This window comes from Stomoxys calcitrans, chromosome 2 (genome assembly GCF_963082655.1).
Source record: "Stomoxys calcitrans chromosome 2, idStoCalc2.1, whole genome shotgun sequence".
In the NCBI taxonomy this organism is placed as follows: Eukaryota; Metazoa; Arthropoda; class Insecta; order Diptera; family Muscidae; genus Stomoxys; species Stomoxys calcitrans.
The window spans coordinates 49,612,579-49,639,863 of NC_081553.1; the positions used below are offsets into that span (position 1 = coordinate 49,612,579).

Consider the following 27,285-nt stretch of genomic DNA (forward strand, 5'->3'; position numbering starts at 1 on the left):
CTATACCGTTTTAAGCCATACTTAGCACATTTATTGAATGTCATAACACATGCTAAATTTCAGCCAAATCTATTGGCTCACGAAGTCAAGATCCAAGATCGGTTTATATGACAGCTATACCAGAGTATGAACCGATTTGAATCATACTTAACACAGTTATTGGAAGTGTTACCAAAACACTACGTGCAAAAATCGGACGAGAATTGCGCCCTCTAGAGGCTCAAGAAGTCCAGGCCCAAAATCGGTTTATATGGCAGCTATATCAAAACATGCACCGACTAAAACCAAAATCGTGAAAAATTTCAGTTAAATCGGACGAGAATTGCGTCCTCTAGAGGCTCAAGAAGTCAAGACCCAAGATCGGTTTATATGGCAGCTACATCAAAACATGGACCGATTTAAACCATACTTAGTAGTTGTTGGAAGTCATAGCGAAACACGTCGTGCAAAGTTTCATTTCAATCGGATAAGAATAGCGCCCTCTAGAAGTGAAGACCCAAGATCGGTTTATATGGCAGCTATATCAAAACATGGACCGATATGGCCCATTTACAATCCCAATCGACCTACACTAATAAAAAATATTTGTGCAAAACTTCAAGCGGCTAGTTTTACTTCATCGAAAGTAGGCGTGCTTTCGACAGACAGACGGACGGACATGGCTTAATCGACATAAAATATCACGACGATCAAGAATATATATACTCCGTGGGGTTTCAGACGAATGTTTCGAGTAGTTACAAACAGAATGACGAAATTAGTATACCCCCATCCTATGGTGGAGGGTATAATTAAATTGATATGAGATGACTTTTTATGGTAATTTTTGAACACATTTTAAGAAGTCCTAGTCAGGCTGACACGGGATAACTATGAGCACCACACAGGCTGGAGCTTTGAGCTCTGACTTGTGTGGTGTCCATCGTTATCACGTGAAGCTACCGGGCGCATCCATAGGTTGCGGATGGCGGAAACTCCGTTTTTATGCGGAGTACCTGCAATTGCGACCGCAATCAGGAGTAAAGGAGAGAGGAAACAAGTAAAAAGGCGTTAAGTTCGGCCAGGCCGAACTTTGGATATCCACCACCTCGGGAATATACGTAAACCACCTTTCATCAAAATCCGGTGAAAATTGTATACCTGGCAGCTATATCCAAAATTGGTCCGATCTGCACCAAATTAACGAAGAATGTCGAAGGGCCTAACACAACTCACTGTCCCGAATTTCATCAAAATCGAATAATAAATGTGGCTTTTATGGGCCTAAGACCCCAAATCGGAGGATCGGTCTATATGGCAGCTATATCCAAATCTCGACCGATCAGAGCCAAATTGACGAAGGGTGTCGAGGGGCCTTACACAACTCACTGTCCCAAAATTCAACAAAATCGGAGAGTACATGTGGATTTTATGGGCCTAAGACCCCAAATCGGAGGATCGGTCTATATGGCAGCTATATCCAAATCTGAACCGATCTGAACCAAATTGACGAAGGATATTGAGGGCCCTAACACAACTCACTGTCCCGAATTTCATTAAAAGCGGATAATAAATGTGGCTTTTATGGGCCTAAGACCCTAAATTGGAGGATCGGTCTATATGGCAGCTATATCCAAATCTGAACCGATCTGAACCAAATTGACGAAGGATGTCGAAGGGCCTAACTTAACTCACTGCCCCAAATTTCAGCAAAATCGGATAATAAATGTGGCTGTTATGGGCCTAAGACCCTAAATCGGCGGATCGGTCCATATGGGGGATATAGTCCGATATATATTGCCCATCTTCGAACTTAACCTGCTTATGGACGAAAAAAGAACCTGTGCAAAATTTCAGCTCAATATCTCTATTTTTAAAGACTGTAGCGTGATTTCAACAGACAGACGGACAGACGGACGGACATGTCTAGATCGTCTTAGATTTTTACGCTGATCAAGAATATATATACTTTATAGGGTCGGAAATGGATATTTCGATGTGTTGCAAACGGAATGACAAAATGAATATACCCCCATCCTTCGGTGGTGGGTATAAAAAGTCTATTCCTCAGAAAGAAAAAGGAAATGGATAGACGTGAGCGTGATCGAATTGAGATATGCAGGAGTCAGAATGAAGTCCGGAAATTCTACCAAAGAATTACACATCAGACCGATAGCTTTGGTGCAGACATTGCCTCCTGCATAGACAAAGAAGGAAAACTGGTTACTGACACACATAGCATGCTGAGGATATGGAGAGAACATTTTACCCAACTGCTAGTGTCCGACGTTGGCGTGTCGCACTGCGGCACGCCGTTCGGACTAGGCTCAAAAAAGCAGGCCCCTTATCATTGAGCTTAATCTTGAATCGGACTGCACTCATTGATATGTGAGAAGTTTGCCCCTGTTCCTTAGTGGAATGTTTATGGGCAAAATTTGCATTTGCATTAATGCAGCTTTGGTAAATCCAATCTAGACCAGATATTGACCACACTGCGCCAAATCCTTGAAAAGACCCGAGAAGAACAAATCAACACCTACCATATCATAATTGACAACAAAGCAGCTTTTCATACCCCTTACATTCAAAGGTATGGTCAAGCCATGTTTGAGTTTGGTATCCCTGCAAAATAATAAATCTCTGTAGGATGACACTTGCTGAAACGCGTTCCTCAGAAAGAACAGGAAAGAATCGCTCCGAACCATTCAATACCAAACGAGGTTTCAGACAAGGAAAAAGCTTATCGTGTGATCTCTTTAATATCCTGCTTCAGATGATTATATGAGATGCAGATGTGATTAGATATGACACTCTAATCACAAGAGAACACATGCTACTCGCTTATGCCGACGACATCGACATAGGTCGGTCACCGGAAGCCTTTGAAAGAAAGAAAGAAGAAGGAGCCTTTGAAAGAATCGAAACAAGGTCAGTAAAAATGGGTCTGGCAGTAAATGCAGATAAGATGAAATTGATGGTTTTTAACTCCCAAAAAGCCTTGCACAACGGACCAGATAAAGAAAATGGAGAAAGTTGGGAACTACAAATTTGAGATTTTCAGCAACTTTATCTACTTCGGCACCGCCGTAATCGAAGCGATTTACACCAGTTTTGAGATAAAGCAAAGAATAATACTGGCAAATAGATGCTACTTTGGACTAAGTAAGCAGTTTAAAAACAAGGCTATCTCTCGACAGACGAAGACTACAATTTACAATACACTGATACTACCCGTGTTGTTGTATGGTTCTGAAGCATGGATACTTGTGAAAGCAGATGAGGCAGTACTTGGAGTATTTGAGAGAAAGATTCTTCATAAAATATATGGACCAGTTTGCGTTAATGGAGAATATAGGCGATGTATGAACCACGAGCTGTATGACAACGATAGCATAGTTACACGCATCAAACTACAACGGCTGCGTTGGCTAGGTCATGTTGTCAGAATGAATGAAGAAGCTCCAGCAATGAAGTTTTTTGATGGCAAACACGGTGGTACACGCAAACCGGGAAGACCAAAAGTCCGATGGAAAGATCAAGTGGTGGGATACACCTCGAAACTTTTTGTCAGAGATTTTAGAATGAGCGCAAAAGATCGAGGCGCTTGGAACGCTATTCTACGTTCGGCTAGTGTAACAAATGTTCTGTCATAGCCAATTACAGTAAAGAAGACAATATAATATTGAAAAGAGGGCTTTTATTGGAAAACAAAAAAATTTTCTAAATATGCACTTTTCTGTAAAATAAAAATTATTTACAACAATTTTGTTGGTGGTGCTAAAATAGCTGGTGCATTAGTTCTCTACTTAAGTGCAATTTTGGTGTTTATAACACCAAAAGTCCCATTGAGATGCTATGGGAAAACCATACCTGACTAGTGGATAACAGGAAGCATTGTGAAATGGCATAAGACTCATCGGTGAAGAGTTCGTGTAATTCACCAGTAACCTCACGACTGGCCTCTCTCAGGCCAAGCAAAGGGATATCGATGCCATTACCGAGGATATTTTGGACCATGACTTCAGTTTGGCGGGCCACCGCACAACGGAAGAGTTCACGCAAGTGATCTCTCTGTAAAAGAGATACAATGTCAAGTCACTTATAAGAAAACAACATTCACAAATGTCTACTCACGCTGTATATGCTAAATTTCACCTTGCGAGAATCCTCTTCTTCTTCGCGATCGCTTTCCAGAGTTACATTCGCGCCCTCACCTTGACACATGGCCTTGGCCCATTCCAAAGCCTCGGTGCTGGCACTTCGTATACAATCGACGCGGCCCAATAGGAAACGTCGGGTTGAAGCACTCTCATAGGTGGCCACCAAATGGCCATATAACCTGCCAAAGGAGAAGGAAAAAAGGTTGGAAAACACTAACAGTAAAGAGAATCTGGGATTTATATACTTGTAGTGAGCCAATTGCAGGGACAATTGTATGTAGACATCAGGGCTAACTTGGCAGGCTTTAATGAAATTCTTACCATAACCCTTGTAGCGATACACATAAAAGTCCAAATTATCAATGGCCCTGAAAGATAAAGAAAATTACTTAAAATGAATAGTTTGCAATATCATTGCCATTCCTACTTATCCACACTGACGGCAGCTTCAATGAATCTTCTTTGAATTTCTGGCGCTATATCCCACTCCAAACGTTCTGGTGGTGGTAAATGATGTTGCGGTATGCCATTATCATCGCTGGGATTATCCAAAATATTTTTGTAGATCTTCTCGAGCAGTTGCACCACCGCTATACCCTCCGAGGTGGAGTGTTCATAGCACAGACCCCAAGTGCCATCGGTGCAGATGATAATTTGCATGGTCTTGTCGAACCAACGATTACCGGTATTATATTCACTACCACCTCCATGTAACATTTCATGAGCCATATTCGTTTCATCACGCCCTCCCGCAAAGTGATGCGAAGGTGTAGCTCCTGTGAAACCTCGAGCATTAAAGCTCAGCGGTATGGGTTCATCCAAAGCCAAGACAATAAGTGCAGTCTCTATTAAATCAATATTTCGCTGATTACGCTCCTCCAGTTGAAGCGTGGCCCGATCTCCGGCCCATTTCGTTCTGGGTTCAGCGGTAAGCAGTCCAAACGGTGGTGGTTTCGCTGGCAAACATTGGGCATCGCTTAGCACAAAGAGTATCTGTGAGGCTATCTCACTCTCCGAAAGTTTTCCTCGATCTTCGGCCTGTAGGACCACACAATACATTTGATTGCGACAGGTTATGATGACATGGTGACTCTCCGACTTTCTTTGTGGCAAATATTGGGAATCTCGCTCTAGACCTGGCCTTCGACATGAACCCAGCAGACGATAGTATTGAGCCATACAAAGTGGTTGATTTTTCTCACGCGAAGCCGCTCTCTCTTGGGGCAATTGATCGGTGTCCAGCATTTCTTTATGCAAGACAATACCATCGAGAATGCGTGCCGCAAAACGAGCCAAATCATGGACCGTATCAAAGCGTCGTGGAGGAAATACCATACCCGGATTGGAGTTGATGGGCAGAGCCAAGCGGACATCCATGTACATGTCATTCAGCCAGTAGTAGTAGGCCTGAAAAAAAAGAAAATTAAAATAGGTGTTGCGGAAAATTTCGGATTTGTCCTAATGCTGCAAGAAAAATGAGGGAAAACGAACGAAATATAGAGCTCGCTTCTCGCAAAAATTTGAAAAGCATTAACATGTTTTCCATGTTTAATGTTATTATACCCATCACCATAGGGGGCATACTAACCTAGTCATTCCGTTTGTAACACCTCAAAATATTGAACTGCGACCTCATGTTCACTTCCGCTAAATCAGACAGGTTCTCAAAGAAATGAGAACCGAAACTGGAACTCCTTCTGACTGCCAGTGCGTTATCCATCGGGTCTGAACCTGAAAACTTATCTTACAAGTCGCTAGAGGCATATCCACAGATGCCAGTTTCCCTGGCACGTGTAAGGCAGATCCTAGTCTCACAAGCTCGTCCGCCTTACAATTCCCTGGGATATCTCTGAGGGCCGGCATCCAGAACAGATGAATTTTGAACTGTTTAGCCATCTCGTTGAGAGATCTAAGACAGTCGAGGTCGGTTTATGTGTTCAGAAAAAAGTTCTCCAGGGATTTAATGTCTGAGAGGTTATTTATGTCACTTGTCGTAATGACATTATATCTAAGTCATTCCACCGCTTCCATAATTGCAAAGATCTCCGCTGGATACACACTGCAGTGGTCGGGTAATCTTTTCAATATGATCAGTTCTAGATCTTTAGAGTAAATCCCAAAGCCCACCGTGTGCTTCCAGGGGCAGGGGAGAAGGCAGTGGAACCACTTTTCCTCAGGACACTGGATACTTGCGGTGTGGACTTCCTTAGATGCTTCACTAGGTGCTGCTGTCGAAGTAATTTTTTACGCACACCTCGAGTCCAGTCCAACCGGATGACCCATCCACACAGCGCTTGTTGGGTCCCGTTTCAATGCCTTCCCTTACTTTCTCGATTGTGGAAGGTGGACTTTCAGTCTCCTTCAATCTGCCAGACCTTAGCGATGTGGTCGATAGTTCCTCAGGCAAGTGTTAAGCAACAACTGCTGAGTCGTTTTCTGATTCCCCAACCTCACCGCTTCTACAGAACTGTAGTTTCAACTTTTTGAATCCGTAGGATACAACTCCTTCAGACTTGTTGAGGTCTGCGAGACAGCCGGAGTTTAGTACGAATACTTCATGTCTCCGGTCACCATCAGCCTCATCCAATCTACCAATCTTCCAGTCAGTGGTTGAAAGATTGGGATTAAATTCCCTAAGTCTTCCAGGAATGGATTCAGGATCTGAGGGATACCTTGGTATCCAAGCATGCGCTAATGGTCGAGAAGGAATATCTTTCTACTTGACTAAATCTTGTGCTGCAACTGGCCAGATCTCACCAATCTTTTTTTAGCGCACAACGATACATTTCAATAGAGCGTTGATACCCGACGGCAATTAGTCTGCATCGGCCCCGATATTAGCCTGCATCGTCACAAACTGGAGGAGACCCTGGAAATTCCGCAAGTAAATCGGAGTATATTGATGACAGTCCATTGACTATCCCACTCCAATTATTCCTAGGTATGCAGCCCTGTTCTTCTCTCTTGTCGACAACTTCCATCACCAAACCGTCCCTAGCGACATTAGCAAAGATTTTTGGACCCATCTTACTATTGTTCGCCCTAGTTCTTTTGGGCATGGTATGCCTTTCAGGTGACCGCAGCCTTTTGGCTGACTGCGGTGCAGCTTCTGAATCTAGACGTGTAGTCTTTGGGGTAGCTTTGGCAGCGAATCCCCGAGCCCAATAAAGGGAATCTCTCTTCCTATTGTTGAAAGTCTTAGGCTCATTCGCAATAAACCTGAGAGTTATGTGCCCTCTATTATACCAACCTGCTCTTTAAGAGGTTGTTGGCTTGCCGGGGAAGGCCGATGACCTATGCAATTTATAGACATGCGAAGATAGAATAGGTTAGGCCTTGTCCTTAAAACTCGAAGCAGGTGTCTTTGTATGTGACCCCATAAAGTATATATATTCTTGATAGCCTGGACAGTTTGAGTAGATCTAGTTATATCTGTCCATCCCTCCGTCAGTCCGTCTGTTGAAATCACCATAGCTGTAGGTCGTAGGGGATTGCAAATGAGCCATATAGGTTCATTTAGCCCCTAGAAGCCGCAATTGAAATCCTATTGGGCTGAAAATTTGCATGTAGAGTTCTGTTACAACGTCCAATAACCATGCCAAGTACGGTTGAAGTCGGTCTATAACCTGACGTAGGTCCCATATAACCAGATATCCCGATTTGACTTCTTGATTCCCTGCAGCCTGTAATTTTCGTCCGATTTGTTAGGGTTATATTATGCCTTTCTACCATTTTGTTTTTTTTATCAATTTTATGCAGAATCTATGGTGGTGGGTTTAAAAGACTTGGCCCGGAGTTGAATCTATTAAAAAATTAATTCGATATTACAAAAGTTTCAGTGATTGAAGTAGTTTCAATTAAAAAATTAATTGAATCAATTTATTTTTGTGATTTAAGCCGATTTGTATACCCACCCCTATAGAAAGGGGGTATACTAATCTAGTCATTCCGTTTGTAAAACCTCGAAATATTCATCTAAGACCCCATAAAGTATATATATTATTGATCGTATCGACGTTCTGAGTCGATCTAGTCATGTCCGTCCATGCGTCTGTCGAAATCACGATAGGGGTCGAATGCATAGAGCTAGCCGCTTGAAATTTTGCATAGATACAATAGTTAATATTGATGGAGGTCGTTGGGGAATGCGAATGGGCTATATCGGTTCAGAATTAGATATACCTCCATATAAACCGATCTGCCGATTTGACTTCTTCAGCCCCTGGAAGCCTATTTGAATGATTTGACTGAGCCAAGTACGGTTCAAATCGGTCTGTAATCTAATATAGCTCCCACATAAACCGATCGTTCGATTTGACTTCTTGAGACCTTACAAGCCACAATTTAAGTCCGATTTGGCTGAAATTTTGTGCGAGTTGTTCTGTTACGACTTTCGACTTCTCTCGAACATCTTTGTTCGGTTCCCAGAAGCTTTAATTTTTGTTGGTTTGACAAAAGTTTGGTATGTAGAATAAAATAATGCCCTTCAACTAAATTTATCTTCTTCTTCTTATATATAAAAATCTATTTGTGTTTGTTTGTTTGTGTGTTCCTTATTGTGTTCAGAAACGGCTGAACCGATTTTCTTGAAATTTTCACTGATGGTGTAATGATCCCTTGGTGAAAATAGGGTACTATATTTTTTGATATCTGAAGGGGGAGCGGATCCTCCCCCTTACCCTAATTTTCAGAACGCCAGATCTCGGAGATGGGTGGTGCGATTTAAGCGAAATTTTGTGTGCTCCCTGATAGTAACCTACAAACAAAAATTTGGTATCCAAATTTCGGGAGGGGTACCTAGGGAGGTGGGGGGGGGGGGGGGGGGTGCTCCCACCCCAATACCAACCAAATATACATATACACGAATCACGATAATATGGGACTCAAATGAAAGGTATTTAAGATTAGAAAACGTAACGTATCTGATATCCAATTGTCGGACCAAGTGTTTCGGAGGCCACCGCAAACCCCTCCTAAATCGGACATATTTACCAACCATAACAATATGGGGCTCAAATTAAAGGTATTTGCGAGTAAAATACGAATCAGATATCCAAATTTGGGACAAAGTTTCTGGGGGTCCACCCCTTTCCCAAAACACCCCCCAAACAGGACTTATTTACTGACCATGGCAATATGGGGCTTAAATGAATGATACGAATCAGATATCCAAATTTGGGACAAAGTTTCTGGGGGTCCACCCCTTTCCCAAAACACCCCCCAAACAGGACTTTTTTACTGATCATGGCAATATGGGGCTTAAATGAAAGATATTTGAGTGTAGAATACGAATCTGGGACCACATGTTTAAGGGGCCGCCCATCCCCGAGAACATCCCCCAAAAAAGACAAATTTACGACCATAGCAATATGGGGCTCAAATGAAAGGTCTTTGGGGCTCAAATGAAAGGTCTTTGGAGGCCACCTCACCCCCATTACACAACCAAAATAGGAAGTATTTGATGACCATTGCAATATGAGGTTCAAATAAGAGGTGTTTTAGAGTAGAACACGAATCTGATATATATTTTCAAAGCCAAGTCCAATGACAACGGCCGCGCCATCCCCTAAACTGGTCATATTAGGCTCAAATGAAAGGTATTTGGGAGTAGACCATGAATCTGACATCAACATTTGGGACTAACTGTCTAGAGGACTTCCTACCACCATAACAAACCCCAAATAGGACGTATTTGTTCACCAAGACAATTTGGGTCTTCAAAACAGTGGAGCTCGATATTCATAGTTTTTAAGGGCCCATACCCCAAACTGGATATATTTGCTGGCTTTTTCAGTAAGGGGTTTAAGTGAATGGTATTTGAGATTACAAAACGAATTTGATATCCAATTTTGAGGCCAATGGCAATATTGGGTTCAAATATATGAGAATAGAGCACGTTGCTGATATATTTTCAGGTTTAAGTGATTGGCGGACTACCCCACTCCCCAAAACACCCCCAAATCGGCCATATTTACCGACCAAGTCAATGTGGGGCTTAAATGAAATGAATTGGGGGTAGAGCAAGAATTGATACCCACTTTCGGGACCAATTTTCTGGGGGTCTACCACTTTCCCAAAATACCCCACAAACAGCAATTTTTTACTGACCATCGCAATATGGGGCTTAAATAGAGCTATTTGGGAGTAGAATACGAATTTGATATCCAAGACATCACCCCTTCTCCAAAAAAACCCACCAAAGGGTAAAAATTGTTTGACCATACCAATATGTAGCTCAAATGAAAGGTATTTGAGATTAGAAAACGAATTTGATAACCAATTTTGGGACCATGTGTTTGGGGGACGCCTCATCCTGTAAACTCACCTCACTCAAAACCAATGGCAATATGGTGTTTAAATAAAAGGCATTTGAGAGAAGAGCACGATGCTGTTATTTTTTTCAGGGCCAAGGGTCTGGGGGACCACCTCACCCCCGCAAAAACACCCCTAAATCAGACATCATAAGAAAATCGGACTGAAATAAAGTATTTTAAGAATAGAGTACACCTTACGTTCAAACTTATGGGATTCAGATAATTATATTGTTAAACTGTTTGTCAAGCGATATACTATTTTCGTAGCATGGTATTTCACTAAAAGCTCTTTCATTGTCGAAAATAAATATTCCAAGGAAAATTTTGTTCCATATAAAGTAAAAGAAGGCGCAGCGGAGCGGGCCCGGTACAGCTAGTTTTGAATAAATTTTTTTCAGAATCCATGGTGCCGGGTTCCCAACCATACTAAATTCATTCTTACTAGCTTATCTATTTCCTTTTAATTTGTAACATTTACCACCTACATATATTCGAGGTCAATTTAATTTGACATAACACCCATATCTTGAGGGACCTTGCACTTTACCCGAAAGAAAAACCTAAACAACTCGATAAGAATTTGTTGTATTAAATTATGGCAATGGGTAATTTAATACATCTTCGTTATATTTGGTATCTTTTTTTGAAGAAATTGTCAAAATATGTAAAGATGTGCGATAAAAAATCACTAAAATTTTATGTGTTTGGCATTTTTATATTGAAATTCTTCAATATCAAGATGGGAATTTGTTGTTGTATTTCAACTTATCAATTTATTGTGATTTTTGGTGGTGTAATTAATTTGATTTGAAAGATGGAAGACATGAGTAATGATGTATCAAAAGGTATAAATATTGATATTGATCAGGTTAATGAAATCAGTTCATCAAATTTCTTGCCAACGGATACTTAGAAGGATGAAAGGTACGCTAGAAACAAAATCGAGTGTTAAAGTGTTTGTGATATAAAATTTCTATGAAAAAAATAAAATTCGAGTGTGGATTCTGAAATTGCCAGTTGTTGCTGATAAAGGATTTCTTGTTTTTGTTTTTGCTTTTTTTTTTAATTTTGAAATTGTGTTATGTTTATAAAATGAAATTTATGTACCCTCCCATTTATTCCTAAGCTACTGGACTGATTTTAATAGCCTTTGGCTTTGCCGCTATGGTCCAGGCCTCCAAACGTGACTATGCCCTAAAGTGCAACCCCGAAGAAATGGGCATACGCTGGCCCAGCTATAAAAGTAATGCCGAATACTATGTTTGTCATCGTGTAGGCGAAAGACCCATGGTCATGTCCTGCAATCCTGGTGAAATCTTTACCTTTGTCTTGCAAATCTGTACCGCCCCCAACAAATATATACCAGCACCAGAATTGCATGTGTTGCCCACATCTTCACCTTTCATTGGCTCTCATCATCACGGCAGCAATCAACACAAACATTCTGATTCATTCAGACCTTTGGAAATTTTCGCCCATCCACCAATTTTATCTGAGACACATCATCATGCAATGCCTGCCCTTGTACCCGAAATGCCAATTCAAATGATTGATGATGTGCCAAAACCCCCAATAATGACGGTGGATGAGTTAAACAGGGAAAATTCTATGGCACATGAAGCCGAAATAGCCATTGAATCCGGCAAACCTCAACAAGCAGCTGGTGTTCCACCCATGCCTCCTACCCCAGCTCCCACACCACCAGTTGTGGATGTTCATGCCGAGAGTGGTGTGCACAAGCCCAGCATTGGTGGCGCTAAGAAACCCTCAGCCGAAAAGAAGAAGTCTGCGATTAAGCCAGGCAAGAGCGAGAAGAAGCCCGCGGACACCAAGGAAGGAAAGAAATTACCCAAGAAACCTGCTAAGACGCCAGCTAAAATAGCCAAGAAACCTGCTCCAGCTCCTAAGAAATCAGCTCCAGCTCCAAAGAAATCTCCCAAAGCTACCAAAAAGGAGGAATAGAGAGGCGATTGCAGAGTAGGAGGGTTTTTTGTTTTTAAAGTTTCCTGCAATGTAGATTTTATTTTTTTACGCTGAGCCATTTGGAGTCAGTTTTCGTATTAATTTTATTTGTTTTCAAAGAGAAAAAGCTACTACATTTCAAATAAAGACTATGCAACGGAGATACATACATACATACATAGATAAATATATACATGTGAGCGAAAACAAAAGTTGTTAAATTTATAATTGTTTTTTTTTTTTTTTTGAGTCAAATGGACCTAATTCCAGGAAACTAGTTGGAGGAGGAGAGCAGCTACAGCCGTAAGTAGATGCAATGTTGCTAACATGTACCTGTTCCGATCCTGCAACATTTTCAATTGCCAAAGAATCCTCCTCGAATCTTCTAAATGAATATTATGATGGCGGACAAACTCGTCCAAGAGTCGTAGACGATTCCTCCGTTTTGAAGAGTTGTGTCCACAAGACGATTTTTCTGGTAGAGTTTTACTCGAATCTTCCATATAGACATGGTGCCAACGAGTAAGTCAGAAGAGTCTTGGAAGATGTGAAAGTCTCGCGAGATTCTTTTAGAGAAGTAACAAATAAGTTTTGGAAGATTTCTTAAACGCCCTTCGAAAAGAGTTGCGCATTATTCGCCTGGACGATTAAAAAGTAATTGTATTAGAATATTTATTAGATATTGTTTTTTAAGAGTGGTGCATTATTCGCTTGGAAGGTCTAAAAATGTATATCAAGATAAGTTTGTTCATTGTAGGACCATTGATTGAGGTCATCCAGAAAAAACTAAACCGGAGTGAGACAAATACATACACTCTGATGGAGAATTATTTTATGCTAGCCAATTATTCTACCCATTTTGCTAGGCAGAGGACTTGCGATATCTTTTATATAACAAGTAAAGAGGTGTTAACTTTGGTCGGGGCGAACTTTGGATACACACCACCTCTGACCACCTCTACATAGAAACCTCCTTTCGTCATAATGCGGTGAAAAATGCATCTTTTATGGAGTTATATCTAAATATAGTCCGATCTCCACAATATTCAAGAAGGCTATGTATGGGTCTAACACAACTCATTGTACCAAATTCATTCGTTAACCAGTAAGGAAAGGCAAAACGCGGGTGGTGCCGACTTTATAATACCCTACACCGACCCTTTAATTACAAAAGTGGGACTATATTTAATTCTGAACCAATTTTTTTGGACCTCGGCGGATGTATTTAGATAGGTTATTAAAATTACTGAACCAAATTTCGAGCAAAGCAAATATGTTCAAAATGTAATAACTACGGTTGACAAATGACGGGAGATAGGAGCTATATCTAAATCTGAACCGATTTCGATCAAACTTTATGGATATTGTGGAATTCGTCAAGGAAATTGTTGTACAAAATTTTGGGAAGATCACTTGCTGTGGCTCTAGGAGGTAAAATCGGGCGATATTTATTTATGTGAGCTATACCTAAATCTGAACAGATTTCTATGAAATTCTCCAGTAATATCGAGAGTCATAAGAAAATCCTTCCTGCAAAATTTCGAGAGAATCGGTTAACTAATGACCATTTTATTGCTGTATTACTGCAAATCGGACGAACATATATATGGGAGCTATATCCAAATCTGATCCGATTTCTCTACAACTCACCAGTTATATTGGAAGACATAAGAAAATTCTTCCTGCCAAATTTCGAGAGAATCGGTTAACAAATGACCATTTAATATATGGGAGCTATATCCAAATCTGAACCTATTTCTATAATATTCGCTTTTAATATCAAAAGTCATAAGTAAATCCTTCCTGCCGAAATTTCGAGAGAATCGGTTTACAAATGACCATTTATTACATTATTACTGAAAATCGGACGTACATATATATGGGAGCTATATCCAAATCTGAACCGATTTTTTTCAATTTCAATAGGCTTCGTATCTAGGCCGAAAAACATGCCCATACCAAATTTGAAGACGATCGGATGAAAATTGCGACCTGTAGTTTGTACACAAATTAACATGGACAGACGGACAGACAGACGGATGGACGGACAGACAGGCAGACAGACAGACGGACGTAGCTAAATCGATTCAGAAAGTGATTCTGAGTCGATCGGTATACTTATCAATGGGTCTATCTCTCTTCCTTTTGGGTGTTACAAACTAATTCACTAAGTTATAATACCCAGTACCACAGTAGTTGTGTAGGGTATAAAAATTTAGATGACAGCTATATCCAAACATAGACCGATCTGAACCATATTGAGCACGAATGTCAAAGAGCCTAACACAGTCCACTTTGTCAAATTTCAACGAAATCGTGTCATAAACGTGTTATTGTTGTCCCAAGAAGTTAAATTGGGAGATCGGTCTACATGACAATTATATTGAAATTTAGACCGATCTTAACTATACTCGGTACGAATTTTGAGGGGCCTAATGCAACTCATTGAGCATAATTTCAGCAAAATGGTTAGTAAATTCACCTTTTATGGGCTTACACCTTGAATCGGGAGATCGGTATATATGGCAAAAATGCAAATTTTGCCCATGAACATTCCACTAAGCAACAGGGGCAAACTTCTCACATATCAATGAGTGCAGTCCGATTCAAGTTTAAGCTCAATGATAAGCGGCCTTCTTTTTACAGCCGAGTCCGAGTCCGGCGTGCCGCAGTGCGACACCTCTTTGGAGAGAAGTTTTACATGGCATAGTACCTCACACATGTTGCCAGCATTAGGAGGGGAAAACCACCGCTGAAAATTTTTTCTGATGGTCTCGCCAGGATTCAAAACCAGGCGTTCACCGTCATAGGCGGTCATGGTAACCTCTGCGCTACAGTGTCCTCCATATAAGACAGTTATAGCCAAATATGGATCGATCTGGGCCGAATTGAGCAGGGATTTGCTACACAAAATTTCTGCGAAATCGTACAATAAATGCGTCTATTATGGGTCCAAGACCTTAAATCGAGAGATCGGCCTATATGGCAGCTACACCGAAAGCAGAATCGATCTGAGCGGTATTAAACAGAGAAATCGAGGAGCCTTATAAAGTGTGATTTTTTCGCTATTATCTTTTTGGCAACACTGCTTTAAACAGCTTACGCACATTTCGGGTTATGGTTCACTGTCAAACATCTTCAGTTTTCTCTGTGCTCTGTTAAGAAAGTTCGCGCTTCTTCTCTTTTACGACGAAGCTAATTTTTGGCTCAATGGGTACGTAAATAAGAAGAATTGTCGATTTTGGAGTGAAGAACAGCCAGAAGCATTGCAAGAGCTACTAATGCATTCAAATAAAGTCACAGTTTGGTGCGGTTTATGGGCTGGTGACATCATTGGAGCGTACTTTTTATACGATGATGCGAATCGTAACGTAACTGTGAATGGTGAACGCTTCCAAAATGCTAGAGCTTGACTTGCATGACATGTGGTTTCAACAACACGGTGCCACATGCCACACAGCACGCATAACTATGGAATTATTGGCATGCGAGTTTGGAGAACATTTTCTGATTTCTTGGAAGACAAGTGGCAAACAAATGATTGTATCAATAAACAGGCGATCATTTGCTTGGAAGTGCAAGCAACTTTTGTTTGGATTTGGCTCATCTTGAAACACCCATGCTGTATACTTTCGGCCTCATAAGCTTAAATCCACCATTCATCACCTGTCACGATGTCATAGACGTGTTTCGAACCATTGGGATCGTATTTTTGGAGCATTTCTTTCGATTAATCGACTCGAGCCTTTTTTTGTGCGTTTGACAAATCCCGTGGGATCCAACGCGACCAAATTTTTTTGACGGTCAAATGTTCATGCAATATTGACTGTATGCCCGTCCCACTATTGCCAAAGGTTGTCTCAATCTCACGATAGGTCACATGACGAACTTGCAATATCAGTTGGCGCACAGCATCAATCGTTTTTGGAACAACAACTGATTTTGGACGATCTTTACGAAATTCGTCTTGGAGTGAACTACGACCTCAAATGAATTCATCATACCATCGATAAACACTGGTCTTTGATGGAGCTTCATTGCTAAAAATTGAATTAAGTTCATCAATGCACTTAACCGCAACAACAGTTGAGTTAATCCACGTTGAGAGTAGTAAAAAATAATCGCACGATTTTTGGGCGAGATGAATCTTTTAAGTTACTGTAAACAGCACAAATAGCGCTCGTATGTCAAAACGTTATGAGTACGTATAAATTCAAAAATGTCAAGCTTTACGATAGAGTTGTCAGTTGGCAGATTGCAACATAAGGGTTGTCCAATCCCGAAATATAAAAGGCAACTCTCGTATAGTGTCAGGGCTTGACTTTGGTCTGATTTGGTTGAAGCTTTGCATACTTGATTTCAACTTTGATTCCTACTATCCATACCAAATGGGATCAATATATGGTATGGCTCCCATATAAATTCATCATGCGATCATCTTTTCTCATTCGTTATTCCAGAGCTGTATTAGAGAGCTGTGGTAAATTAAATTTTGCAGATTGGGTTTTGGATCGTAATTTGAGAATTTCAAATCACCACCTTCTTAGGATTACAATACACGGACATTGGCTGATAATAGAAATTGGCTTAAATTGCAATCAATTGAATTGATGATGTGACATTGATGGGTGACTAATGACTGTTGTTAAAAACATATTATGATTGATAAAGCCACTCACTGTTGGCGATAAACCTGACAGTATATGAGAAAAAACCAAATGGGTGTGTATTTATATGTAGAACAAGATAAAATATTTAAAAAATATTTCAACTTATGCACATGTGAATGAGAGACGAAAAGTGTCAAAAGATAAATCCACCAATAAATCATTTTCGTCCATTTGTGTCTTGCTCACATGGCTCTCTAAACGTATGTATGTTTATCAGTTAGTGAACTAAAAAAAATAGTCCATTTATTTAGAATTACTTACGCATTCGCATTGACATCGAGGGGGCTTCTAACAATGTGCGGACCGAAACACTGATCCAATTCTTAAACAAGTATCGTGTGGGCCCGGTCTTTAGAGACTGGATAAACCATATGCTATGGAACAGTTGGATAAATTGTGTGTCTCATGGCATAAATATAAGGGTAAAAGTGGCACAGGGTTCGCCACAGGGGGGCATTTTTTCTCCATTCCTATGAGTGACCACCATAAATCACCTATTACGTATGCTGACTGAGCAGAGATTTGAACCCGTCTGCGATGTTATAATACTTCTAAGGGGTAAGGATCCGAACGAGCTATGTAGAAGGGCCGAAAGGGTCTTGCATATGGCATATGACTGAGCTAGACCCAGAGGTCTCAATGCTAACCCAGAGAAGACTGAAATATGCCTGTTCACGAGGAAGACGAAGGTGGGGCAATTTAACCACGTTTCCTCAATAAGACGATTTCGATATCTGACAAAGTCAACTACTTAGGAGTGATCTTGGATAGGAAACTGAATTGGAAGTGTCACATTCAGGAGCGTACTGAGAAGGCTCACAGATGTTGGGCACCATGGCGCGAAATGTGGCCTGAATCCGAGGATAGTCCACTGGCTCTACAGGAGTGTGATTAGACCAATACTTACTTACGCCTCAGTAGTTTGGTGGACTGCGATGAAGAAAAGGTGCAACATAAGGACCATAAAACATGTTCAGAGAACATGTTGTCTTGGCATAGGTGGAGCGATGAGGACCACGTCCACTAGGGCACTGAAGACTATTCTAGATATCCGACCCATTGACATACAAATTAAGTGTGAGGCAGCCACTGCGGCTACCGTAGCGCAGAGGTTAGCATGTCCGCCTATGATGCTGAATGCCTGGGTTCGAATCCTGGCGAGACCATCAGAAAAAATGTTCAGCGGTGGTTTTCCCCTCCTCATGCTGGCAACATTTGTGAGGTACTATGCCATGTAAAACTTCTCTTCAAAGAGGTGTCGCACTGCGTTCGGACTCGGGCTATAAAAATTAGGGCCCCTTATCACTGAGCTTATACTTGAATCGGACTGAACTCATTGATATGTGAGAATTTTGCCCCTGTTTCTTAGTGGAATGTTCGTAGGCAAAATGTGCATTTGCAATTTGCAATTTTGCTACTGCTACTATGAGACTTAAGGCGATGGGAGAATGGATTGAGGATGGGAACAGCTCATACCATTGCGGTGTAATCGAGGCGACGATAGGAAACCTGTAAGGAAGGGAAGATATTTCCTTTCGGATACCTGAGATGAACCTTGAGGTCGAGTGCGAGGCACTGCTGCCAGCAGCACAGTCTTGGATTAACGGAACCCTAGTATTGCCATCTGGAAGATCATGTTACACGGATGGATCAAAGCTAGAGGACAGAGTGGGCCTGGGCGTCTACATTGAGAACCCAGGGACTGAGATATATTTTAGACTGCCTGAGATCCGGGCGATCACGGAATGCGTGAGATGGTGTGGTGCTAACTCGATGACGTCGAGTGTGAATATCTTTACGGACAGTAAAATTGCCATAATGACAAAAACAGCCAGGACGGTAAGGTCACGAACAGTCTTGCAGTGTAAGAAGGAGATTAACGCCTTTTCTGAGTATGGCAATATCCTCATCCTTTTGGTGCAGGGCCATAACGAAGTAAGGGGGAATGAGAGGGCAGACAATTTGGCGGTGAAGGCCAGAGGACTGCTTTCAATAAGCTTGATTATTCCAATGCCTTTCGGGACGACGCTCTCCCGTGTTAAGGGAATGGGCGACGAATGCGCATGCAACTTTGTGGAACAGCAAAACAATCGGTAGGACGGCGAAAATCCTATGGGGTGATCCAAGACGAGGCTATTACTGAAAGGAAGCAAGAAGTAGGTCAGTATAGCCATTGGTATCATAACGGGACACATAGGACTATGAGCTCACTTATGTAAAATCTGAGTGGCAAGTGATAGCATGTGTAGGGCATGCTGGGAAGATCATGAAACGAAAAGTACCCCAGTACTTAGGTGGAGACACAATACCAGACATGAACCAACTTAGTGGACTGGTATTGAAAACAATCAAGGATTTTGTAAGTAGCACGGAATTCCTAACTTAACATTTTCTTTTTAGAGGTTACTTTATAGTTTTTAAAGCGCACAACAAGCCGATTATTGGATTAGGTATATGTCCATAGTGACATGGGGCGGATTAATACCGGCACCTTCTTTTCAAGCTAAACTATGCACTCGCATTTGTCAAAAAGTGTTGACCGATTTAATTTTGGCAATCACTAGCTGGGCAGGGCCCGCTCCGCTGCGCCTTCTATCATTGCCTTATTTTAAGGGACCACTATAATGGCACGGTCAGAAAAAAAGTACAGTTTGGGGGTGCTAGTACGGCCATTCAGATATTTCGCCCCAATGTGGATATCATACTGGTGTTCTACTCCCAAATTTTTTTCATTTTAGCCTTATATTTCTATAGTCGGCAAATATGGAGTATGGGGGTGTTAATGGGGATGAGAAGGACCCCCATGTATAAGATTCATAAATAAGTATACCAAATTTCTATTTTTGAGTTATTATAAACAAACTAAATTTCGTGTAAATCGCTCCACCCATCTCCGAGATTTGGCGTTTTTGAAAATAGGGTAAGGGGAGGATCCGCCCATTAAAGTTTGAATGTTAAATGCACTTCATTGTCTTCTTTTGGTGGTGGATTGGAGTAGCCAAGCCCTTTGCTCTGAGAGTGGATCTCAGATTTCTACTCTACGCCCAAAATCCACATTTGAGTTACATATTGCTGTAGTCGGTATATATGTGTGGTTCAAGATGAGTTTATGAGATGAGTCCGAGACGACACGACGAAACACTTGGCCATTAAACAGATATCAGATTTGAGCCCGTTTTTGCCATAATCCACAAATTTGTCCAGTTTGTCCCACTCACTTAGCCCTGAAAAAATATCAGCATCGAGCTCTACTGTTAAATTCCTTATATTTGAGCTGGAATTGTAATTGGTTTAGGGGGAGTTTATGGGGTGAGATTACCCCGCAATACTTGGCCTCAAAATTGGATATCAAATTCGTTTTCTACTATTAAATAACTATTTTTTGAGCACCTTATTGCCATAGCAGGCAAACATTGCCAGTTTGAAGGGAGTTGAGGGGGCGGTCCCCTGAAACAATATCAGCATCGTGCTAGGGCACTATTTCGTTTGAGACCCATAATGTTAACATTTAGAAGGTGGCGATCAAGATATTCAGGGCCACGAGTCTCGTTCAGATGCACACGAATTTATTATACCCACCACCGTAGGATAGGGGGTATATTCATTTAGTCATTCCGTTTGCAACACATTGAAATATCAATGTCCGACCCTACAAAGTACATATATTTCGGATCGTCGTAAAATTCTAAGACGATTTAACCATTTCCGTGTGTCTGTCCGTCTTTCCATCCGTCTGTTGTAATCACTCTACAGATTTGGCACAGATACGTCTTTTTGATGCAGGCTGAAATTTGAAACCGTGTGTAGTTTTACGCTTCCATAGTTCAGATCGGACTGTATTTAATTATAGCTGTCATATAAATTGATATGCCAGTTTAAGATCTGAAGCTCATAAAAGCTTTATTTATTACACGTTTTGTGTTGAAATTTTAATTACAAAATTCAACAGTGATTTATATTTATTAGACCACTCAATGTCTGTACCGAATTTGGATGCATAAGTTATCCAATTTTCACCGAATTGTGGCGAAAGGGGGTTTACATATATACCACCGAGGTGGTGGGTATCTAAAGTTCGGCCCGCCGTAATTAATGGCTTTTTAATGGTTTTCTTAGACATTTTTTATATTCATATCTACTTTTTTCTATGGCAAATATTGACATTTAAACAACCCTAAACACCGTCAAGGGTGGAAAAGTTGAAAAATAATACATAACATAACATAGATAAATGCTGTATGATTAATTTTGACCACTCTGCCCTCTCTCTGTTCATGTTGGCTTCTTCAAATTAGCGCCATCTACTGGCTGTTTTCAATTGGATCAACTAAATCCAATTGAAAATAGCCAGTAGATAGCGCTAATTTAAACGTTAGTGCTATTCTCTTGGACTGGATCATAATGTGATGGTTGTTTATAAATGACTATATGACTACCTATTAAATAGTCAACATTAAGTCGCTTTTTAAATCAAATAAAATTCCCATATTAAACGATTTTCGGTAGTAATAAACTACTTTGCCAGTCTATATATCTGGTTTTACATGGTTTAATAGTTCTTACTATTAAACCATGTAAAACTTTTGAACAAAATAGTGCAGCAGCTCGTCGTTTGGTCTTGTCTATCGATGAGCTAAAAATGGTTGCAACCTTAACGTTAAGGTTTGCAATTCCTCCTATCACGCTGAACGTCATAATTTTGTTAGATCATTATGATTGATCGACTGTTTTGGGGTGAGGGGGTCCGCCAGATATATGAGCAGAATAAAGATATCAGATTCGCAGTCCACAACTTTATACCTTTAATTCAACCCCATATTGCCATGATTGGTGTATATAGCCGTTTGGTGGAGGGCGTCAATACGAGGGTTTTGCACCACACCCCATCTGTTACTTGAGCACAATTTTGAATGACGCACTCTACTCAAAAATATCTATGACTTGATCCCCCATTATTTTAATGGGCCAAATAATCTATATGGAGGCGATTTTAGGAGGAAAAGCACCACCTTGATTCTTGGACACAAATTTTATTGTCACATTCGTAATCTGCTCCCAAATGCCTTTCATTTGAGTTTCATCAAGCTATGATCGAGTAAGATTCCCATTTGTGGGGCTTATCGGGGGTGGGGCGACCATCAATTACTTCGACCTCATTTTTTATTTCATATTCGTTGTCTACTCCTTTTCATTTGAAACACGTGTTGTGCTGATCGTTCAACTTTTGGCTTTGGGTGGTGTTTTTGGGGTAATGGGGGAGGGTCCGCCCCCTTTCAATATCAACAAATTATATAGCCTATTGCTTTTTTCAGACTATATTCGAAATCTACTCCCGAATAGATTTCAGTTGAGTCCCATATTGCCATTATCGTCCAATATGCCTATTTGAAGAATTTTTGGGGCGGGACGGCCCCCTAGGTACTTGGACATAACTTTTGATATCAAATTTATACTCTCATCCTGAATACCTTTCATTTAATACCAATATTATCCCGATCAGTCAACTTTTGGTTTTGGGTGGTGTTTTTGGGTAAAGGGGGAGGGTCCGCCCGCTTCCAATATCAACAAATTATATAGCCTATTGCTCCTTTCAGACCATATTCGTAATCTACTACCGGATACCGTTCATTTGAGTCCCTTATTGTCGCGATCGTCCAATAAGCCTATTTTAGGGGGTTTTGGAATGGGGCGTCCCCCTAGTTACTTGGACACAATTTTTGATATCATATTTATATTCTAATCCCGAATACCTTTCATTTTACTCCCGAATACCTTTCATATTGTCCCGATCGGTCAACTTTTGGTTTTGGGTGGTGTTTTTGGGGTAACGGGGGAGGGTCCGCCCCCTTCCAATATCAACAAATTATATAGCCTATTGCTCCTATCAGACCATATTCGAAAGCTACTCCCGAATACTTTTCAGTTGTGTCCCATATTGTCACGATCGTTCAGTAAGCCTATTTTAGGGGGTTTTCGGGTTGGGGCGGCCCCCAGTTACTTAGACCCAATTTTGAATACGAAATTCGTACTTTACTTCTGCATATATTTTACTTGAGTCCCATATTGTCCTGACCGGTCCACTTTTATTTTTGGGTAGTACTTTTAAGGTAAGGGTCCGCCACCCTTGTGATATCAAAAAATTATATAGCCTATTGCTTCTTCCGGACCACTCACCATGGTCCGGACCACTCACCACAATCTGTGAAAATTTCCAATAAATCGGTTAAGCCGTTTTTATACCCACCACCATAGGATGGGGGTATTCTGATCTAGTCATTCCGTTTGTAACACCTCGAAATATTCGCCTAAGAGCCCATAAAGTATATATATTCTTGATCGTTTCGACGTTCTGTGTCGATCTAGCCATGTCCGACCGTCTGTCTGTAGAAATCACGATAGCGGTAGAACGTGTAAAGCCAGCCGCTTGAAATTTTGCACAGAAGGTCGTTGAGAATTGAAAATGGGCCATTTCGGTTCAGATTTGGATATAGCTCCCAATCTCCCGATGTGACTTCTTGAGCCGTTTCAAGCTGCAAGTTTTGTCCGATTTGGCTGAAATTTTGCATGTGGCGTTAGTTATGACTTCCAACAACTGTGCAAAGTACGGTCCAAATCGGCCTATAACCTGATATAGCTCCCATTGAACCGATCTTCCGATTTGACTTCTTGAGACCTTACAAGCCGCAATTTTTGTTCGATTTGGCTGAATTTCGGTCCAAATCAGTCTATAATCTGATACAGCTCCCATGTTAACCGGTCTCTCGATCATCCTTGTTCGTTTCCTAGAAGCTTTAATTTTTTCCGGTTTGACAGAAGTTTGGTACGTAGAATAAAATTATGCCTTTCAACTAAACTAGGTTCTGTAGTAAATAGTAAATCCAATATTTGAAAAAATTTTAAAAAAAATCTAACGTTAAAAATTCTATTAATTTGGCATAAGCCAGTATTCAAATTTGTTTCATTAAATACTACAATCACACTATCGTTCAAGTTTTCTTTCATAATTATGTAAATTATATTATTCGTCCTATCGAATCTATGGTTAGGAAGTTGGCGGAATGCGGAATATAATGTGCCCATTTAACATGTTCTTGTTAATATTGCACCTGTTCTTCAGCTTTTCTTTAAAGGCGAAGAAAGAATATGCCCAGCCTTAATGGCTTGTTAACATGCATATAACTTCCGGTGTTAACATAATCCAAAGACCTACTCTATCGTTTTGGCCAACATGTGCCATGGAGTTGGGATTTGAAAGATCAGCAAATGATTTCAATTCAAACTGTTGCCAGGGAATATTAACTGTTTCGCGAACGAAGATTCAATGAATTGGCAGCATTTGGGATACAAAGTTCCTGCACAAAAGCAGTTGCTGTTACCATATCTTTGGAATTAGATTAGAGCGACTATGCTATTCTGGGAAAAAGTGCCGAACAATTGAAGAACAGCTCTAATTAAAATTCTACCAAGAACTCAGGGCTTTCCTGTGGCACAAGCAGTAAACACATATTCACTCGTTTATCTGAGCTCTTTTAATTTGTTCTTCGCTGCTGATTGTGGCAGTGTTAATCTTGACAAAGGCAAAAAACACAAACGTCTTAAATTTTTTGGCTCTTTTTTTTTCTTTTTGAGGTGGGTGGGGGGGAGGAAGAAGTCTGATTAGAAATACCAATCGCATTGATACATGAAATCAGTGACATTAACTTGTAATGATTATTTGATTTAAATTAACTTGAGTGAGTGATTGATTGTGGGGGAATGAGCGAGGGTAAGTGATTTCGCCAATTTCATTGAATACATGAAATTTCTTCATATATAAACCTCAAGAGCCAAGGGAGTTAATCAGTGTTTTCACAAATCGTCTTCGGTGAAGAACTAATCAACCACTCAGCAGCCAAAAGAATCCCCGAATAAAGGAATACATCATTATGAAAGCTGGTAAAGAATTTTTGTGATTTAGCCTACATTTAAGGATATGGAATTGACTGCGTTTCTTGTCTTTGGTTTTTTTAGATTTTATTTTGTGTTGTGCCATTTTGGCATTGAGCCTTAATTCGGCCCTGGCTGCCACCTGTTCCAATATACCCTCATACACCACCGAACTACAGTTAGCTTGCGTTGGTTCCGAACTAGAATTCTTCTGGCCCAACTATGCCAATGTCTCCACATACTATTTTTGCCAAGGTCCGGCTAATCCCAAGTTGGCTTCCTGTGAGCCTGCTACCTTCTTCAGTTATGTCTTCCAAAAATGTTATCCTTGCTCCAGCTATATTCCATCACAAGCATGTGAAACTTTGAAGACTCAAAATCCTCCAGTTTGTGTACCCATCGATGGCAGTGGCACAAATCCTACAGGGGGACCAACGGAATCAACAGAACCCACGCCCATATATCCTAATACCACAACTAAATCCACTACTGTCACTACCACTAAAACTCCTACTACTACTAAAACTACTACTCTTACCACTGAAACAACTGGTACAGCTTGTACAACTTCCACAGCTTTTCCACCTCCACCCTCACCATCCACAGCAAATCCCGATATACCAGTTCCTCCAACTGCTGCACCTACTCCTCCCAGTATTGAAAATAACCCTCCAATTCAGGTTATCCCCTAATTGATTAAACTTTCTGTTGTTGTAACGAAAAAGATAAACGTAAACAAATATTTGGTTGTTGATCGAATTTGGGAATAAAATTTACTGAGAAAACAAATACCATCAGAGAATGTCATTGGTGCCAACAGGATTATGCAGAAAAAATTACGAAACCCTTTTGAACTAGAGATCCCACATATCAATGTAGCACAGTGGGATAAGATCGAAATATACTAGTAAAAATTTTGCATTTTGAGAATGGTAAGGTAGCTATAGCTATTTACATTTTCAAAGAGTTTGTAGTTGTTTCGCTCTTATCCCTCTTGCGACGTGTCGCAGAACGTTACCACTTAGTAAAAAGGTTTTACACGGCTAAATATCTTTATATGTAAGCCACCAAATTCGTCATGGACAGTGAGTGGTCTGAGAAATAAAAGTCACTGTTCAATTTTGGTTTAATGTTTTTAGAAGCTATAGGAAAATTTCTCAAAAAAAAAAAAAAAACAAGTAAAAGAGTGTTAAGTTTGGCCGGGCCGAACTTTGGATACCCATCACCTCGAGTATATATGTAAACCACTTTTCGTCAAGATCCGGTGAAAAATGCATACCTTATTTATGCCCCATAGCAGCTACATCAAAATATGCTCCGTTTTGGATCAAATACTAATAAATACAAGTCATTGTTCAATTGGGTATAACAAAATTTTGATCTTTTTATAATACGATCATAGTAGGTTCATATCGGTTTATTTTTCAGATGTAGCTACTAAATATCTCAAAAATAAACCGATCTGAACCATCTACGATAAGATTATAAATGCGCCTTTTATGGGGCCAAGACTTTTAATCGAGATATCGATCTTCATGGTAGCTATATCCAAATCTGGACCGATTTGGGCCAAGTTGCACAAAAATGTCGAAGAGCCTAACACAACTTTCAGCGAAATCGGACAATAAATGCGCCTTCTATGGCCCCAAAACCTGAAAATCGAGAGATCGGTCTGTATGGCAGCTATATCCAAATCTGGACCGATCTGTGTCATATGGCAAAAGTATGTCGAGGGGCTTAACTTAACTCACTGTCCCAAATTTCGGTGATATCGAACAATAAATGCGCCTTTTATGGGCCCAAAGCCTTAAATAGAGAGATCAGTCTATATGGCAGCTATATACAAAACTAGACCGATCTGGGCCAAATCGAAGAGGATCTCGTAGGGCCTAACACAACACACTGTCCCAAATTTTGGCAAAATCGGATAATAAATTCGCCTTTTATGGGCGCAAGACCTTAAATCAAGGGATCGGTCTATATGGCAGCTATATCCAAATCTGGACTGATCTGAGCCAAATTGAAGAATGTCGATGTCGAAGGGCCTAACAGAACTCATTATCCCAAATTTCAGCAAAATCGGATAAAAAATATGGATTTTATGATCCTAAGACCCTAAATCGGCGGATTGGTCTATATGGTCTACTAGCCGAACCGGGCCCGCTCCGCTGCGCCTTCTTTAACTCTTTAATATCGTTTTGGGGGGTTGGGACCCTTCGCCCTGCATGTGTTTATTGAATTCTTGCCACTGTAGCCTATGTTCGCCTATAAGGC

The 27,285-nt window shown here is 40.6% G+C and overlaps 2 protein-coding genes across 4 annotated transcripts in view; one reads left to right on the forward strand and one right to left on the reverse strand.

Annotated features, from left to right (window-relative positions):
- The window catches only part of LOC106091888 (choline O-acetyltransferase), a 192,216-nt gene that overhangs the window by 6,943 nt on the left and 157,988 nt on the right, over positions 1-27,285 (reverse strand). For all 3 annotated transcript variants that reach the window (XM_059361595.1, XM_059361596.1, XM_059361594.1), the window contains 4 exons: positions 4,567-5,546; positions 4,385-4,507; positions 4,114-4,318; positions 3,850-4,050 (listed from right to left, as the gene is read on the reverse strand). In XM_059361595.1, the coding sequence (XP_059217578.1) occupies positions 3,850-4,050; positions 4,114-4,318; positions 4,385-4,507; positions 4,567-5,546 (1,509 nt within the window). The remainder of the gene's footprint in view (positions 1-3,849; positions 4,051-4,113; positions 4,319-4,384; positions 4,508-4,566; positions 5,547-27,285) is intronic.
- Positions 11,320-12,609, forward strand: LOC106092230 (uncharacterized). The gene is made up of 2 exons (XM_013259022.2): positions 11,320-11,377; positions 11,580-12,609. Exons 1-2 carry the CDS (start codon positions 11,326-11,328, stop codon positions 12,413-12,415), a joined length of 888 nt encoding a protein of 295 aa, XP_013114476.2. The 5' UTR covers positions 11,320-11,325; the 3' UTR covers positions 12,416-12,609.